Source organism: Capsicum annuum, chromosome 2, assembly GCF_002878395.1.
Source record: "Capsicum annuum cultivar UCD-10X-F1 chromosome 2, UCD10Xv1.1, whole genome shotgun sequence".
NCBI lineage: Eukaryota > Viridiplantae > Streptophyta > Magnoliopsida > Solanales > Solanaceae > Capsicum > Capsicum annuum.
In genome coordinates this window covers 123162948-123177074 of record NC_061112.1, presented here as the reverse complement: position 1 = coordinate 123177074, position 14127 = coordinate 123162948, and the positions used below count along the sequence as shown (strand labels likewise).

Sequence of the window (14127 nt, the reverse complement as noted above, 5' to 3'; positions counted from 1 at the left end):
TTTCATTTTAAACACCTCAGGTAAGGCTCCACTTTGTAATTTTAACACTTTTTTTACATTTTCAAAAGCAGCTTTAGCGCATGCATATATATGACAAATGTCATCTACATGAAAAAATAAACAAATCCATATATTACACGTGGAATCATTTTTTTCAAAACACTCACTTTTACTATATTTTGAAAAAAAAAAAAAGGTTAAATGAGTTTTTTTAACAAATTACAGAGCACATTAATGACGATTGAATTTAACAAATTTATTCTTACCAACTTAAATTACGTTTAACCAACTTTCAACTTATCAAAGAAGACTTGGACAAGCTCGACATTGTTCAATTTCATTGACAGGATAGAAAAAGAATATGAGATTAACAAACAAGAAGAAAAAGAGAAAATCAAATACCGATATTGAAGAAAAAACAAATGAAGAAGAAGAGAGAAAAAAATCATCGTTCAGGAATTTGGAAATTTAGGGCTAAATTATAAAATTGAAAATGAGGAAGAAGATAAATAAATAAATAAGGGTATGGGTCAATATTATTGTTGGTGAGCCAACCGTGACGCCGCATCAGTAAAAAATGGCCTTCAACGCGCCTTTGACCTGTGAAAAACAAGCGACGTGCTAATTGTGCAAAAGGTGTCATAATATTATACCATATATATGCATTTATTAAGGAAACGGAGTTTCTTTCATCTAGCAAACTCAAGCAATATCGCTTTTGAAAGAGTAGTAAATTATTTGTCTTTCCTGTTTCCGAAAAAAAGTGGCATTTCAATTTTGTATTGGACAAAAAAGAAATTTTAATGTATACTAGTAATTTACATATTTCTAAATTTCATTTTTGAAATTATTAAACATTCTGCTAATTAAGAGGTAAAATTCTGCTTACTCTTAAATTTCTGTTGCTGACAGCAAACCTATTTATATTGGATTAGCAATGAAAAGAGTTAAACACAATTTGAAGAAAACGTATTGACCTTTTAATTTATGAGTTCCATCTTCATAAATAGGGAGTAACTGTTAAAGCTAGGGGAAAACAGGTGTGTGTGTTGTGTGAAAGAGTGTGCTGCGCTGCAAAGTTTCATCAGGAATGGAGATCCTTCAAACTTGAAAAGTTTACAGGAAAATGCTGTAGGTGTAGAAATATGATTGCAGCCAGACCATCTGTGCTTTCCACAACAAATTAGTAGCATATTGATGTTGCGACAGGTGCAAACCAGTAGGGGGTCCATGATGCTTCAATCCCCAAAAATAAGAAAGGCGACCAAGGTCTCTCACTGAGAATTGTGACTTTAAGCAAGTAATAAGAGAATCAACAAGAGACGAACTAGATCCCAAAATAAGAAGTTCATCTACATAGACCAGGCAAAATAATTTATCACTATTGGAGGACAAATAAAATAACGAACAATTAGTTTTTGAGCCGGTAAAGCCGTAAGAAATCAAGGCGATAGTTAGGCATTTATTCCACATACGCAGAGCTTGTTTAAGCCCATAAAGACAATGCTTGAGCAAGCAAACATACTTAGGACGATCGGGGTCAACAAACCCAGGAGGTTGAGACATGCACACTACTTCATCAAGAGTAACGTAAAGAAAAGCATTGGAGATATACAATTGAGTAATATACCAGTTGTTTGAGACATCCAAGGAAAGAAGAAGACGAATGGTGACAGGTTTCACTACAGGACTAAAAGTATCAACATAGTCCATACTCGGTCTTTGATGATACCCTTTAGCAACGAGCCGAGCCTTGTAATAGACCCATCAGGCTTAACCATTGTTTTAAAAAACCATTTGCTCCTAATACCATTTTAAAACGGAGAAGGTGGAACTAACTGCTAAGTTCCATTTTGAAGGAGAGCCTTGTACTCCTCTTGCATCGCCCTATGCCAATGTGCATACTTTGCAGCTTAAGAGTAACAAGAAGGCTCAACAACATTAGAGGAAATAGCTAAGTAAGACGTGGGAAACTTTGGTTTTAATGAACCTGTTTGTGATCTAGTAGTCACTGGATGAGACTTAGATGAAGAGCATGACAATTCATTAGGATGGCGCACATCTCTTGAAGGAACAGATTGTTCAAAATCAGCCACTTGGTTTTCACCTTCCGTAGGCAATGTATTTGAGGGGATCTCCAAAGATAGACAAGATGTATTCGTAGGCATAGCATACATGTGTACAGGAGACTGATCAGATGTTGCTGCTAGCCACTGTTTAGAGCATGCATTGCAGAGTGGAGGATGAATTATCCCGTAGGGCAGTACTGGCTGTTGCAGGAGATGGACTAGATGAGTTCAATAAGAAAGAAATAGGCACAATTGGCTGTGAAAGTGACGAAGGTGTCTGGACAGTAAGCTGGGCAACATTGATGGATGTAGCAGGCACCATAGCATCATCTTGAGCAGCAAAAGGGAAAACTGTTTCTTCAAAAACAACATGGCGTGAGAAATTTTTTTTTAGAGGAAATAGGATCAAAGCACTTATAACCTTTGTGAATTTTACTATACCTCAAAAATACATACCTCTTAGAACGAGAAGATAATTTATCTTTCACGTAAGGGCAAAGCCACAGAAAGCAAAGACAACTAAATACATGCAATAAGGAGTAATCAGGATCAAAATTAAATAAGACGCAAAAAGGGGCCTGATTATTTAGATGGGGAGTCGGTAATCCATTAATGATCTACCCATCTCAACAATATGTCGATGTTTGCGTTCAACACAACCATTTTGTGTTGGAGTATAAGGACAAGAAGAACGTTGTGTGATACACTTATCTCGTAAATTTGAGGTTAATGCCTGATGCTCAACCCCCACCCACCCAAATCTGCTTGAAAGCTCTTAATTGGAGGACAAGAGTATTTTTCCACAATTTTTTGAAACTGAATAAAAACAGAAAGAACTTCAAACTTGAATTTAAGAAAATAAATCCAGGTATATTTGCTATAATGATCAAAGAAAATAACATAATATTTATATCCAATTATCCATCATTTGAAATAATAGGTGTTGGATCCCAGACATCCGAACAAATCAAACCAATAACAATCTAATAAGTATATTTGGGATAATTTTCACAAAAAAAAATCATCTAAAGGGCCTGTGGCCTGAAAACTAGACTCAACAAATGAAATTTGAAGACTCTTGCTAACGGCACAAGTTGTACACAAACTAGAAGAACCACAACTAGACGACATAAAAGTACTAGACAACAGAGTCCGAAAAATTGTAGGACAGGACGCGTGAGCCAAACGCGCATGTCAAACTCCAAGTGGAGCAACATATGAAGCTGGTGAAGAAACTGACTTCAATATTGAAAGAGAATATAAACCTCCATCATTCGGTCCTTTGTCAATAACGGCCCTCATTGCCAAAGCCTTAATCAAAAAGTAGTTAGGAAAAAAATCGATTGAGACTTGCTTAGAATTAGTAAAAGAACTGATAGATAATAAATTTTGGCTAGCAATGGGAACATGAAAAAGATTGTCAAGGGCATGCGACTTATCTGAAATAGGGGGAGATCCTTTACCAATATGCGAGATGGGAAATTTAGAGCCATTACCTAGGGTAACTTCTTCAAGACCATGATATTCCAATTGAATTGCAAGATTGTCAAGATCAGATCTTAGATGATGTTGGATGCCACTATCCATCAACCAATTTGGTGCTGATTGGGAATACGTACATGCTAGATTTGAAGAGGGTTTCCAGGTACCCATCAGTCCTAGGTGACAGACAAACACGTGCAATTTGATCCTTCACTTCACAATTATGAGAGATAATTACGGAGAAATCAGTGGAAGGTAGTGGAGTCCCAGAATGATTTGTGGTGACATAATTACGACTCTGAGATTTTTGAAAATTTCCCTGGCCAGCAGAGCGTCTGCGACCTTAATTAGACATCCCTTATCGCGCCCACAAGGTGTAGAGATTGAAGATTGTGTTTATTGTGCTGTTGGGGCAATAATAGTACTAGCGTCCTCACGTTTTAATTGTATTTCTTCATTCAACAACATACCATAAAGTGCATCAAAGGTGACGTCCTCAAGACGTGATTCAAGGGACCTTGTGAAGGGGCGATGGGCAGGGCCTCCAGCAAAACCAAACTCCACCAAGTCATCATCTGTAACTGGGTGCTGTAAGGCAGCCAACTTATCAACAATCTCTTTTGCCCATTGGACATAACTTTAAATAATAGTAGCATTATGTTAGGGCATGAGAAGTTTTGATGATAGACAGATGAATGAAACATGTTGTGCAAAGCTGGTCCATACAAGTGAAACTGCTTCGGACATATGGAGTGTAAATTATTATATAAAACTGTCAACACATGGATACGCAAAGGATGTTCACATGGCTATATGAAGATAATTGGAGCAGTTAGAGTTTGAGTAGATCAAGAAGTCTACAAGGCAGAAGGATAATGCAAAAGAGTCCTACTCAATTTAGAAGAAGGTAAGATGGTTACAACAAGGAGTGAGTTACTTGAAAGAGTCCTACAGAAGATACAAGTAAAGAAGAAAAAGGACTGCATCTGAGGGAGCATATATATAGACGACAAGCTACATTCAAATAACTCACTCATGCACAGATAAGAAAATCAACAATCAACAAAGTCGTTCACCAACTTGATGACGAACCTAGTTCTTACTTAGTATGTTTTAGATTGCTCATAATAGGAAGGTTCTTGAGTTGTAATGGGTAAATTGTTCTAGTCTCAGTATTCTATAAACTGAGTTAGGAATCACGTCTTCAAGTTAGGAAACTGGAAGACTTGGGAACACTTATCTTGGGAAGATTTGTGTTTTTGTAGTAATAGGAGTTAGAAGTTTTAATTCCTTGTTTACAAAAAGTCTTGTAATTATGTTGATTGTTGAGGCTCAAAGTTATAGTGAAAATTGGGGTTAAATCCTGTAGAGGTACAGGTCATGGTTTTTTACACCTTTTTGAGCCGGGTGTTTTTCACGTAAAAATTACTGTGTTCAGTTTTTACTTCTGTGAACCACGTATACTTACTTGTTCCACAGACAGGCAATCAGTAGGGATCATACTCTTAACGAGTGGTATCAGAGACGTTTATCTTAAATAAGGTTTGCACCTAAGATCAGATCATTATGATGAATTTCGCACCTCCTACTGGTCACAGTGAAGGTCAATCCACTACTAGACCCCACTCTTTGATGGTACTCATTTCATCTGGTGGAAAGCCAGGATGGAGATTTTATTCAAGGAGAAGACTATGAATTATGGGATAGGATTACTGAAGTTCCTACTATCCCTATGAAGACAAAATGGTGTGCAAGTCAAGAAAATAAGGAGTGAGTTTACTGTTGATGATCTTTTGGCTTTAAAGAAAAATGCTAAGGCAAAGAATATCCTAGTATGTGGTCTAGGACCTGCTGAATACAATAGAATATCTACCTGTACCACTGCTAAGCAAATATAGGATGCCTTAGTAAATGCCCATGAAGGTACCTCTTAGGTAAGAAAATTCAGGATCTCTCTCTTTTTTACTGAATATGAAGCATTTAAGATGAAGGAAAATGAATCCTTGAATGATATGATGACAAGACATATTACTCTAACAAATGAGATAACCTCCTTAGGAAAAGTCATCACTGAAGAAGAACAAGTAGAGAAGGTTCTGAGGGTGCTACCAAAGTCAAAATGGAATGTTAAAGTCACTGCAATCAGGGAAGCAAATAAGGATCTCACAGATATGACTTTGGATGAACTAGTAGGGAATTTAAGAACCTATGAAATAGAAGTTGATGGCATTAAGGAACAAAAGACTTCTAAAAAAATCTTGGCCTTGAAGGCTTCTGATAGTGATGAAGAGATTGAACTAGAAAAGGAACAAATTGCTTTCATAACAAAAAACTTCAGCAAGTTTTTTAAGAAGAAGAAGGGAGCAGGTAGCAAGAAGTGTTTTAATGACAACCCAAATGGATGTTACAAGTGTGGAAAGACTGGTCATCAGATCAGAGAATGTCCTCCCTGGGAAATAGAATGGAGGAAGGAAAGAGTTGAAAAAGAACAAAAGGCCAGGGGGAAGGAAAAGGAAGAACATGCCATGATAGCTGCATAGGGATCTGACTCTGATAATGATGATGATGGAGTTGATGAGACAGTATTTATGGCTTTTGGAGACTCAGACATTGAGGAAGAAGATAATGCTTCTGAGGCAAGTTTACTTGAACTAAAAGAAAAACTGCATTTTTTTCTAAAACTAAACTTGTTTCCTTGATGGGTGATTTAATTGAAAATTTCCAAGAATTAACTTCTGATAGGGATGAATTGTTCAAAAGTCTTGCAAGTCTTAAATTTGATTTCATTGACTTAAAAGTTTGCAAGAAAAATTTTGACAAAGAAAATTGCACCCTCAAGGAACAAATTACACTGCTTGACCTCAAATAATGATCTTAAGTCTAAAATCCTTAAACTGACTCTCACTGAACATGGGGAAAAGGCCATAAGTAAAGAACAAGAAAATGCTGAACTTGAGTTAACTAAGTACAAACAAGAATGCTATTACTTAACTGAAAAGATGGATAAAATGAGTCAAGAGATAACAAGATTAAAATTGGATCTAGAAAAGTCAAACAGATGGACAAATTCTTCAAGAATTGTTCATCATCTTGGTAAAAGAAATTACAATGAAAAAGCAGGCTTGGGTTTTTATAAAGAAGCTAATAATCTTCAAGACTTATGCTATATTTGTGGCAATCTTGGACATCCTACTACTGAATGTCTTATGGATGCTAAAAGAAAATATCGAAGTCTGAACCTGGCAACCAAACTTTCTCAGACCAAGAAAACAAGCACTAAAATTAGTCTGAGAAACAAGACAGTCTACTTGCTTCCTGCTTGGACTAGAAGGAATTTAATTCATCCTTTTACTAACAAAACAGGACCCAAGCTTGTCTGGGTTCCTAAGTCTAACCATTGATTTCTTGTGCAGGAAAAGGTGAAGGGAAATAAAAGGCACTGGTACCTAGATAGTGCTTGATCAAGACATATGACTGGTGACAAACAAAAGTTCCTTTCACTCTCCAAAATAGATGGTGGGGGAGTCTCTTTTGGAAATGAAAAAAGGGGAATCATAACTGGAGTTGGAAAAATTGGCTCATCTGAGTCAAAAGCTTTGGAGGATGTTTATCTTGTGGAAGGACTGAAGCATAACCTGTTAAGTATTTCACAATTGTGTGACAAAGGTAATAAAGTAATTTTCACTGCTGCAGGTGTTAAAGTCAAAAGGATGAATACCAAAGAAATTGTGATTACTGCAAGGAGATACAGGAATGAATACAAAGCAGACATAATGGAAATACTAAGACCTGAGTTGACTTGTCTAAGTGCAATAGAAACTGATCCCCTCCTTTGGCACAGAAGAATTGGACATGCAAGTCTGAAACAACTGAACATACTTTCCTCCGAAGACATGGTATTGGGACTACCCAAGACCAAGTTTAAGGAAGAAAAGTTATGTAGTGCATGTGTAAGGGGGAAGCAGGTAAAATCCTCTTTTAAGTCAAAGAACCATATTAGCACTACCAAATGTCTTGACCTGGTTCATATGGACTTGTGTGGACCAATGAGACAACAAAACAGAGGTGGAAAAAGGTATATTTTTATAATTGTTGATGATTATTCCAGGTTCACCTGGACTTTGTTTCTAGCTTCTAAAGAAGATGCCTTTGATGTCTTTGAAATCTTCATTAAGAAAATAGAAAAGAAATTGGGCACTTCATTAGTTTCCATAAGGTCTGACCATGGAACAGAATTTGAGAATGCAAAATTCTTAGTTTTTGTTCATCAAATGGAATAGATCATAACTTGTCAGCTCCTAGAACTCCACAACAAAATGGAGTGGTGGAAAAGAAAAACAGAACCTTGGAAGATATGGCTAGAACAATGATGCTCGCAGCAAATGTTGCCAAAAACCTATGGGCTAAGGCAATAAGTACTGCAGCATATATCACAAACAGATGCATAATCAGACCCTTGTTAGAAAAAACTCCCTATGAATTACTAAAAGGTAGAAAGCCTAACATTTCTCACTTTAGAACTTTTGGTTGCAAATATTTCATACATAATAATGGTAAGGATAATTTGGGAAAATTTGATGTCAAAAGTGATGAGGGAATCTTTTTTGGTTATTCACTTCATAGTAAGGCTTACAGAGTTTTAAACAACAGAACCAACTGTGTTGACAGAAAGCATGCATATGATTTTTGATAAAGTTCGTGTTAAGACTAACCTGCAGGAAGAAAGCGACACTGAGAAACAGGTTACACAACATGTTCCATCGACTGAAACAGTCAAACTTGGGGGCACTTTCACAGGGGGAACTTAAGCTGAAGGCACAGTGTTAGGGGGAACTGGGCCATCAACTGCTTTACATCAGAACATTAGCAGTGATTCAAGCAGCTTACTAGGCTTGATCCCAAAAGGATACAAGTATCAAGGTTCGCACCCCATTGAGAATGTACTTACTGATCTCACTTCTGAAATCACCACAAGATTTGGATTGAGAAGTATGTGTGCATTCAAGGCATTCCTATCAGAAATAGAGCCAAAGAAAGTAAGTGAAGCATTGCTTGATGTTGATTGGATCATAGCCATGCAGGATGAATTGAATCAGTTTGAGAGAAGCAAAGTATGGTATTTAGTTCCTCTTCCAAAAGATAGATCAGTCATTGGGACTAAATAGGTGTACAAAAATAAAGTTGATGAGCATAGAACAGTCACAAGAAACAAGGCAAGACTGGTGGTTCAAGGATACAACTAAGAAGAAGGAATTGACTTTGATGAGACTTTTGCTCCTGTAGCAAGACTTGAAGCCATAAGATTGTTGGTTTCTTTTGCTTCTTAAATAGAGTTTATTTTGTACCAGATGGATGTGAAGAGTGCATTCCTAAATGGCATTCTCAAAGAAGAGGTTTATGTGAAGCAACCTCCAGGATTTGAAAGTAGAGAGTTTCCAGATCATGTGTACAAGCTGGATAAGGACTTGTATGGGTTGAAACAAGCACTAAGAGCCTGGTATGAGAGATTATCAAATTTTCTGCTGGAGCATGGACACACCAGAGGTAAAATTGATAATACCCTTTTCATAAAAACTAATGAAAAGGATTTATTAGTTGTGCAGGTGTACGTGGATGATATTATTTTTGGCTCAACCAACATGAATATGACTCATGACCTTGCTAAACTCATGAGTTGTGAGTTTGAAATGAGCATGATGGGGGAGTTGGATTACTTTTTGGGTCTTCAAATAAAACAGTCAGCATCAGGAACAATGATCCATTAACAAAAGTATGTCAAAGAGCTTCTCAAGAAATTCTCCATGGAGGAAACTAAAGAAATAAGTACCCCCATTGCCACTGCCACAAAACTTGATTTGGATGAAACAGATTCTGATGTAGAATAAAAATTGTATAGAGGTATGATAGAGTCCTTATTGTATCTCACAGCAAGCAAACCTGATATTGTGTTTAGTGTAGGATTGTGTGCAAGGTTTCAAGCAAATCCAAAAGAATCCCATCTGAAGTCTGTAAAAAGAATCTTTAGATATTTGAAAGGAACTAGTGATCTTGGTTTGTGGTATCCCAAAGGTAGTAACTTTAATTTGGTAGGATACTCTGATGCTGATTATGCAGGATATTTGGTGGACAGGAAAAGCACTACAGGTATGACACACTTCTTAGGATCATGTTTGATTACCTGGTCCACAAAGAAGTAAAATTCAGTAGCTTTGTCAACTGCTGAGGCTGAATACGTTGCTGCTGGGTCATGCTGTGCTCAATTGTTAAGGATCAAACAACAACTTTTGGATTTTGGGGTAGATGTAGGTTGTGTTCCTATTTTTTGTGATAATACAAGTGCTATAAACATAGCCAAAAATCCTGTCCAACATAAAAGAATCAAGCATATTGATATCCGTCATCACTTCCTTCGAGACAATGTTGAAAAAAAATATATCAATTATGTTTTGTTCAACTGAGGAACAAATTGCTGACATATTCACTAAGGCTTTGAGTAGGGAACATTTTGAAAAAAATAGGTTAGCATTGGGGATGATTAAAATTGTATAAATCTCATTCAATGATTGACTAGAATATGCTATGCCTGAGTGGTTGTTGATTAATTCAGTCTTACACATTTAGTTGTGTGTCCTAATTCCAAGATTTAAAGCAATGTGATATATCTATGTGTTATTTTTAGACAGATATATCATCAAGGCAAGAGTGGACATGGACTAATCAAACACAGGTATGATTATTGTTTTCCATAGCAGCATTAAGAGAAAAAGGTCATCTACATGGTTCTCTCTATAATGATTAAAACCACCAAAACCAAACAGTCATCTCCTTCAAAAGGCTGCCAGACCTTTCCCATCCGTACTGAACCTCTACATCAACACGTTTCTCCAAATTCACAGTCCCTTTATCATTTAACTTCCTTCTCACTCTTATTTTCTCTTCTATCTCTACTTCTCCTTCAACCTCTGAATATTCACCATACTATGACATCTTCTTCCTCTTATCCTTCCATAAAATCTGACATTAATCCTTCTACACAACATATTCTTCACCCAAACATCAATTTACCCTCACTTATCCAACCCCAAATCCTTCTTAACCTATCTGATTTCCCATTCTTCAAGACCTTACCACACCCTTTCTTTCACTCTTTCTTCAAACCTTCACTTTTTCCAGAACCCTTACCACTATCAGTAGCTCCTCTTCAAATCCTTGATCGAGATGACATTCTAATTTCTAACCTTATTCCTAGATGGTCAAGATCGACTCTGAAATGAAAACCCTCATCTGTCGTCATTGACGTCGATGATGATACTCCTGAACACTCTTCTCCTGTCATCACTCCATCTCAAACTCCACATACTCGAAGAAGAAAACAAGGAAGATTCTTGTTTGGAAGAGGCACTTAGGGAAAGTAAAAAAAAATGAGTTGTACCTAATGCTTCTCCTCCCCCATGTGATTTCTCTCCTGACATTCTCATTCGCTCCAAGAGAAAGCTGAAGCAGAAGCATACCATAGCTAAAACATCAAAACCATATCTCTCTCATAAAATGTTCCCCCCTCCCACTCCCAATGCCTTCTCATCTTTAAAATCTACTGTCAAAGCCTCTACTGCCAAAGTCTCTACTGGAAAAGCCTCTACTCCTTCTAAAGATTCTCCAAAACCTATGTCATTTCAGAAGAAACAGATCCCCACACTTGGTCCTTCTGTCTCATCTAACTCAGATTCAGACTATCTTCCTGACGCTTCTTCTGTACCTCCTGATGATTTTGATGTTGATATTACTGTTGATACTCCTACTGATAAAGCTTCTCAGTCAGACCATGTTCTGTATTTTCAGAAACGAAAGATGGTTAGAGGTAGGGTTGTCACTAGTTTTGGGGTCCTGATATGGATATTTTGGTCTCCAAATTGGGTGCTCAAGGGTGGTCATCCTTGCTTCTGCAAGATAATCATTAACAAAGGTTTGAAAAAGATGAAGTGTATGAATTTTATATACATGGAGTTGCGATAGGGGACATAATCTCAACCTCTGTTCACGAAAAATTCATCAATCTTTATCCTGCTGATTTGGGTAGAATTCTAAGTGTTTCTACTGGAGGTTGGGGTTACTATGTCAAAGGATCTTGGCCTCCTCTTGACAATCTTTCATCTGCCCTTGATATCTGTAGAAAATTTTCTGGAAATCCTCTCATTCCTTCTCATCATAGGGTGCTAAAAAATGAGATGTCTTCTCTCTATCAGTTGTATTTTGATGTGGTCCACAAAATAATCTTACCCAGGCAGGAGAGGCGCACAGTTGCAAGCTTTCTTGATCTTACCTTAATAGAACTATTGGATTCTTAGATTCCAATAGACCTTCCCCAACTCATCATTAAGCATATGCAAAGGGTACTCGTCAAAGATAAAAATGGTCATGCTCTGCCCTATCAGTTTTGGCTTGCCCTCGTATTTAATGATTTTCGTGTCTCTGTCAAGGTGTGATCCTTACAGACAACTAAGGATGTGATTGGACAAGTGAACAATGCTATGTTACCTGTTGCTATGAGACGTGCAGACAACCCTATGCAGAAGTTGCAACATGCCTTAGAGGCAAAGCAGGGTGAGCTGGAGGTTGCACAGGCTGCATTGGAGGCTGCCAAGGCTATTCATGAAGATGAAACAAGGGCTCTTAAAGCTCAAATTACTTCCCTCACAACCACCTTGGAGAAGGAAAGAACTGAAAATGCTGCTATCATTCGATCGTTGACCTCTTTTATCCCCTCTACCTCCTTAAAATAAACTCTTCCTTCGTCCCGTACTTTTTTTCTCTTTTTTCTTGCTTCTAGTCCACTTTGTTTCTCTTTTTGGTCTTACTGGATAATGATAATTGTATCTATTTTTGTGCATGAAATGGACTTTTTTTTTGCCTCACTTGATCTACTTCTGTTTAATTCGATGCTTAGCTATCTATTGCTCTGACTCTTGCTGGTTTTAGTGATTGCCCCAGTGGCCATGGATTATTAAACAGTTTTTTCACTTATTGGCTCAGCTTTTTGATGATGTCAAAAGGGGGAAGTAAGATTATACAATGCTTATAACTCAACTGATCTAACCTGTTTCATTCTATTGTGATCCTTTTATTAAATTTCTAATTGAATATGTCAGGTTCTTTGTAATACTGTGCTGATAAGTTTGTCATCATCAAAAAGGGGCAATTTGTTAGGGCATGAGAAGTTTTGATGATAGACAAATGAATGAAACATGTTGTGCAAAGCTGGTCTATACAAGTGAAACTGCTTCGGACATATGGAGTGTATATTATTACATAAAGATGTCAACACATGGATACGCAAAGGATGTTCACACGGCTATATGAAGATAATTGGAGCAGTTAGATTTTGAATATATCAAGAAGTCTACAAGGCAGAAGGATAATGAAAAAGAGTCCTACTCAATTTAGAAGAAGGTGAGATGGTTACAACAAGGAGTGAGTTACTTGAAAGAGTCCTACAGAAGATACAAGTAAAGAAGAAAAAGGACTGCATCTGAGGAAGCACATATATAGATGACAAGCTGCATTCAAATAACTCACTCATGCGCAGATAAGAAAATCAACAATCAGCAAAATCGTTCACCAACTTGATGAAGAACCTAGTTCCTACTTAGTATGTTTTAGATTGCTTGTAATAGGAAGGTTCTTGAGTTGTAATGAGTAAATTGTTCTAGTTTCAGTATTCTATAAACTGAGTTAGGAATCAAGTCTTCAAGTTAGGGAACTCGAAGACTTGGGAACACTTATCTTGGGAAGATTTGTGTTTTTGTAGTAATAGGAGTTAGAAGTTTTAATTCCTTGTTTACAAGAAGTCTTGTAATTGTGTTGATTGTTGAGGCTCAAAGTTATAGTGAAAATTGGGGTTAAATTCTGTAGAGGTACAAGTCGTGGTTTTTTACACCTTTTTGAGCCGGGTGTTTTCCACGTAAAAATTACTGTGTTCAGTTTTTACTTCTGTGAACCACGTATACTTACTTGTTCCACAGATAGGCAATCAGTAGGGATCATACTCTTAACACATTATCACGACACAAGTTGTGTAATTGCCCCTTAAGTTCTCGAATCAATGGTTTGGACCCAGTAGCATAGGCTGCCACAAGTTTATTCCAAGTAGCATGAACTGTTTCTGCTCCGACCAATTGAGGGAAAACACTTTCTAAAACTGAAGTGACTATCCAACTCAAGACGAGTTGATCTGACGGACCCAAACCTGATATGCAGGATTTGGTGCAACACTATCCAAAACGCGTGATGGTACAAGTTCTATCATCAATATAATGGTTAAGACCACAACTACAGATCATCTGAAGAAATTGTCTTCCAAAGCAAAAAATTTGTTGATGTGAGTTTTCCAGGCAACTGGTGAGCAAGATTAGGTGTAGGATGATAATTTCCCATGACATTCGTTGAACCAATTGAAGTTTCCAAGGCAGAAGAGCTCTTTGTTTTATCTCCCAATTAGTTTCGATTTCTCAAAGTTCTTCTTTTTTTTCAAAAAAAAAAAAAAAAGGAAGAACGATTGTCAAACCACAAAAGGCTCAGA

At 37.1% G+C, this 14127-nt stretch overlaps 1 protein-coding gene across 3 annotated transcripts; it reads right to left on the bottom strand.

The window, feature by feature from the left end:
- Positions 1–873: 873 nt before the first annotated feature.
- LOC107861158 (retrovirus-related Pol polyprotein from transposon RE2) lies at positions 874–4298 on the bottom strand. 3 transcript variants are annotated; one of them, XR_007052312.1, is made up of 2 exons: positions 3566–4298; positions 874–2420 (listed from the first exon to the last, which is right to left on the bottom strand). XR_007052312.1 is itself a non-coding variant. In XM_047406809.1 (2 exons), the coding sequence occupies exons 1-2, from the start codon at positions 3720–3722 to the stop codon at positions 2218–2220; spliced, it is 366 nt and encodes a 121-aa protein (XP_047262765.1). In that variant the 5' UTR covers positions 3723–4173; the 3' UTR covers positions 945–2217. The 3 variants fall into 3 exon arrangements, 1 of the variants encoding a protein (XP_047262765.1); XM_047406809.1 differs by having other exon boundaries at positions 945–2426; positions 3566–4173; XR_007052313.1 differs by lacking the exon at positions 874–2420 and adding an exon at positions 2438–3380.
- Positions 4299–14127: the final 9829 nt, after the last annotated feature.

Excerpts from the sequence above, each read along its gene's own strand:
- LOC107861158 (XM_047406809.1), bottom strand. The coding sequence starts at position 3,722 with ATGGGTACCTGGAAACCCTCTTCAAATCTAGCATGTACGTATTCCCAA. Across the intron at positions 2,427-3,565 it reads TCTTGAAGAAGTTACCCTAG|AAACAGTTTTCCCTTTTGCT; the intron begins GTAATGGCTCTA and ends TTGTTTTTGAAG.